Source organism: Solanum stenotomum, unplaced genomic scaffold, assembly GCF_019186545.1.
Source record: "Solanum stenotomum isolate F172 unplaced genomic scaffold, ASM1918654v1 scaffold19149, whole genome shotgun sequence".
In the NCBI taxonomy this organism is placed as follows: Eukaryota; Viridiplantae; Streptophyta; class Magnoliopsida; order Solanales; family Solanaceae; genus Solanum; species Solanum stenotomum.
The window spans coordinates 94,235-96,785 of record NW_026025389.1 but is presented as its reverse complement, the minus strand read 5'-3'; the positions used below and the strand labels follow the sequence as shown (position 1 = coordinate 96,785).

General features: G+C 35.6%; 1 protein-coding gene across 1 annotated transcript; it reads left to right on the top strand.

Moving 5' to 3' along the window:
* Positions 1–403: 403 nt before the first annotated feature.
* Positions 404–2,119, top strand: LOC125850781 (7-deoxyloganetin glucosyltransferase-like). Its single transcript, XM_049530620.1, has 2 exons — positions 404–1,020; positions 1,102–2,119. Exons 1-2 carry the CDS (start codon positions 498–500, stop codon positions 2,037–2,039), a joined length of 1,461 nt encoding a protein of 486 aa, XP_049386577.1. The 5' UTR covers positions 404–497; the 3' UTR covers positions 2,040–2,119.
* The last annotated feature ends 432 nt before the right edge of the window (positions 2,120–2,551 follow it).

Here is a 2,551-nt window from a genome sequence, read left to right as displayed (position 1 = left end):
ACAAAACCCTAACAAATCTCCCCTTTTGGCTTGAATTTTCTTGCATCATAATCTTGATCCTCTTTCTTCACACAATCTTCATGTATCACTGTTGCTTACCATGAATTAAAAATTGAGATCTTTCGGGACTTATTTCCTAATGTTGGGGTAAAGAATCTAACGTTGATGATAAGGAATGGTTGGTCTATATAATGATGCATTGAATGACAATTTTTTGTCGGAGAAATTTTATGAGACTATAAATGAATGTTATATAATATAGTAGAAAAGTCATATTTGACTTCGAAAGCGACCTTTCAGCCTATTCAAATCAAATTGGTAGACCTTTCCCATTTAATAACAGTCTAGACTCATCTTTTTTGACACTTTCATTATTTTATTGTATTTTTTCATATATAAATAGCTCTATCTTCTTCAATATTCCTTACCAAAATCATACAAAAACAATCCTTCATTTCATTTCATTTTTGAGAAATTTATTTAGAAAAATTGAAAGAATGGGTTTAAATAATGTTGAAGTAAATAAACCACATGCAGTTTGTATACCATATCCTGCCCAAGGCCATATTAATCCCATGTTAAAACTAGCCAAAATTCTCCATCACAAAGGCTTTCACATTACTTTTGTCAATACTGAATTTAACCATAGGCGTCTACTTAGGTCTCGTGGGCCCCATTCGCTCGACGGCCTATCGTCGTTCCGATTCGAGACTATTCCTGATGGACTCCCAACTTGTGATGCTGATGCAACACAAGACATACCTTCTCTATGTAAATCCACAACTGAAACTTGTTTAGGTCCTTTTAGGGATCTGCTTGCAAAGCTCAATGATACTAATAACACGTCGAACGTGCCACCTATCACGTGCATCGTCTCCGATGGTATCATGAGCTTCACCTTAGCTGCTGCACAAGAAATTGGTGTCCCTGAAGTTCTGTTTTGGACAACTAGTGCTTGTGGTTACTTATGTTACATGCATTATACCACTCTTATTGGAAAAGGTTTTACTCCACATAAAGGTACGTATACATGACTCTGTAAAGCTAAATTTTAATAAGAGGCCTAAAATTGAAATATATTTCATATGTACCATTATATAGATGCGAGTTATTTGACAAATGGATACCTAGAGACAACTTTGGATTGCATACCAGGCTTGAAAGATGTACGTTTAAGGGATCTTCCAAGTTTTTGGAGAACTACAAATCCAGATGATTTCATGGTCAAATTTGTCCTCCAAGAAACAGAGCGAGCGAGAAAAGCTTCCGCGATTGTCCTCAATACATTTGAGACACTAGAGAGTGATGCTCTTGAAGCATTCCAGACTCTCCTTCCACCGGTCTACCCAATAGGCCCCTTGCATTTACTCGTCAAACATGTTGATGACGAGAATTTGAAGGGGCTTGGGTCGAGCCTGTGGAAAGAGGAGCCAGAGTGTATACAATGGCTTGACAACAAAGAACCTAACTCTGTTGTTTATGTCTATTATGGTAGCATTACTGTTATGACTCCTAATCAACTTATTGAATTTTCTTGGGGACTTGCAAATAGTCAACAAGAGTTTTTATGGATCATAACACCCGATATTGTATCGGGTTATGAATCGATTCTTCCACCCGAATTCGTGGAAGAAACTAAAAACAGGGGAATGCTTGCAAGTTGGTGCTCACAAGAAGAAGTCCTTAACCATCCGGCAATTGGAGGGTTCTTGACTCACAGTGGATGGAATTCGACTCTGGAAAGCATTAGTAGTGGGGTGCCTATGTTATGTTGGCCATTTTTCGCGGAACAACAGATAAATAGTTGGTTTAGTGAGACTGAATGGGGTATTGGAATGGAAATTGAGAACAATGTGAAAAGGGATGAAGTGGAAAGCCTTGTTAGGGAATTAATGGATGGTGCAAAAGGCAAAGATATGAAGGAAAAGGCAATGGAATGGAAAAAATTAGCTGAAATTTCAGCTCAAAAATCAACAGGATCATCTTATGTTAACATTGACAAGGTGGTCAATGATGTTCTTCTTGTACCAAAACATTAAGTTAAAATGTTTGTAATTTTATTATTTGTCTTTCCTTCTTGTAAGTGTTTTTCATATATTCGGAAAAAACGTTGAACAAATTTGGCTTCTCTCCATTTTTCTTCAAAGTTCTTGCGTTACATGTCTTTAAAATTTTTGGATTCTCTTTTGCTACTTTTCTCATCTCTTACTATGGAATTGGTCACATTCACATCCAAAAATAGAAAATATAGAGTTAAACTCCAACTTATGACAACACAAATTAAAGAACTTTGCAAAATATACATATTTTTTTTACTTAAAGAGCTAAATTTATCACCTTTAATTAATAACTTCAAACAAAAATATATAATACTCTTTTTTTCTTTTCAGACATTTGTTCCGAGAAGAATGACAACATATATTCAATAAAAGAAAAGGCGAAATAGTCTGATGGACCCTTATACTTGTTCGAGTTTGTATTATGGACCTTTCTACTTCACTCCTTACCAACTGAACCCTTAAACTCAATCAAAACAAGATTTTTAAACCCC

Bases quoted from the DNA above. Each gene is read 5' to 3' on its own strand.
- LOC125850781 (XM_049530620.1), top strand. From the start codon at position 498: ATGGGTTTAAATAATGTTGAAGTAAATAAACCACATGCAGTTTGTATA. The intron at 1,021-1,101 runs GTACGTATACAT...ACCATTATATAG, and splicing joins AGGTTTTACTCCACATAAAG to ATGCGAGTTATTTGACAAAT.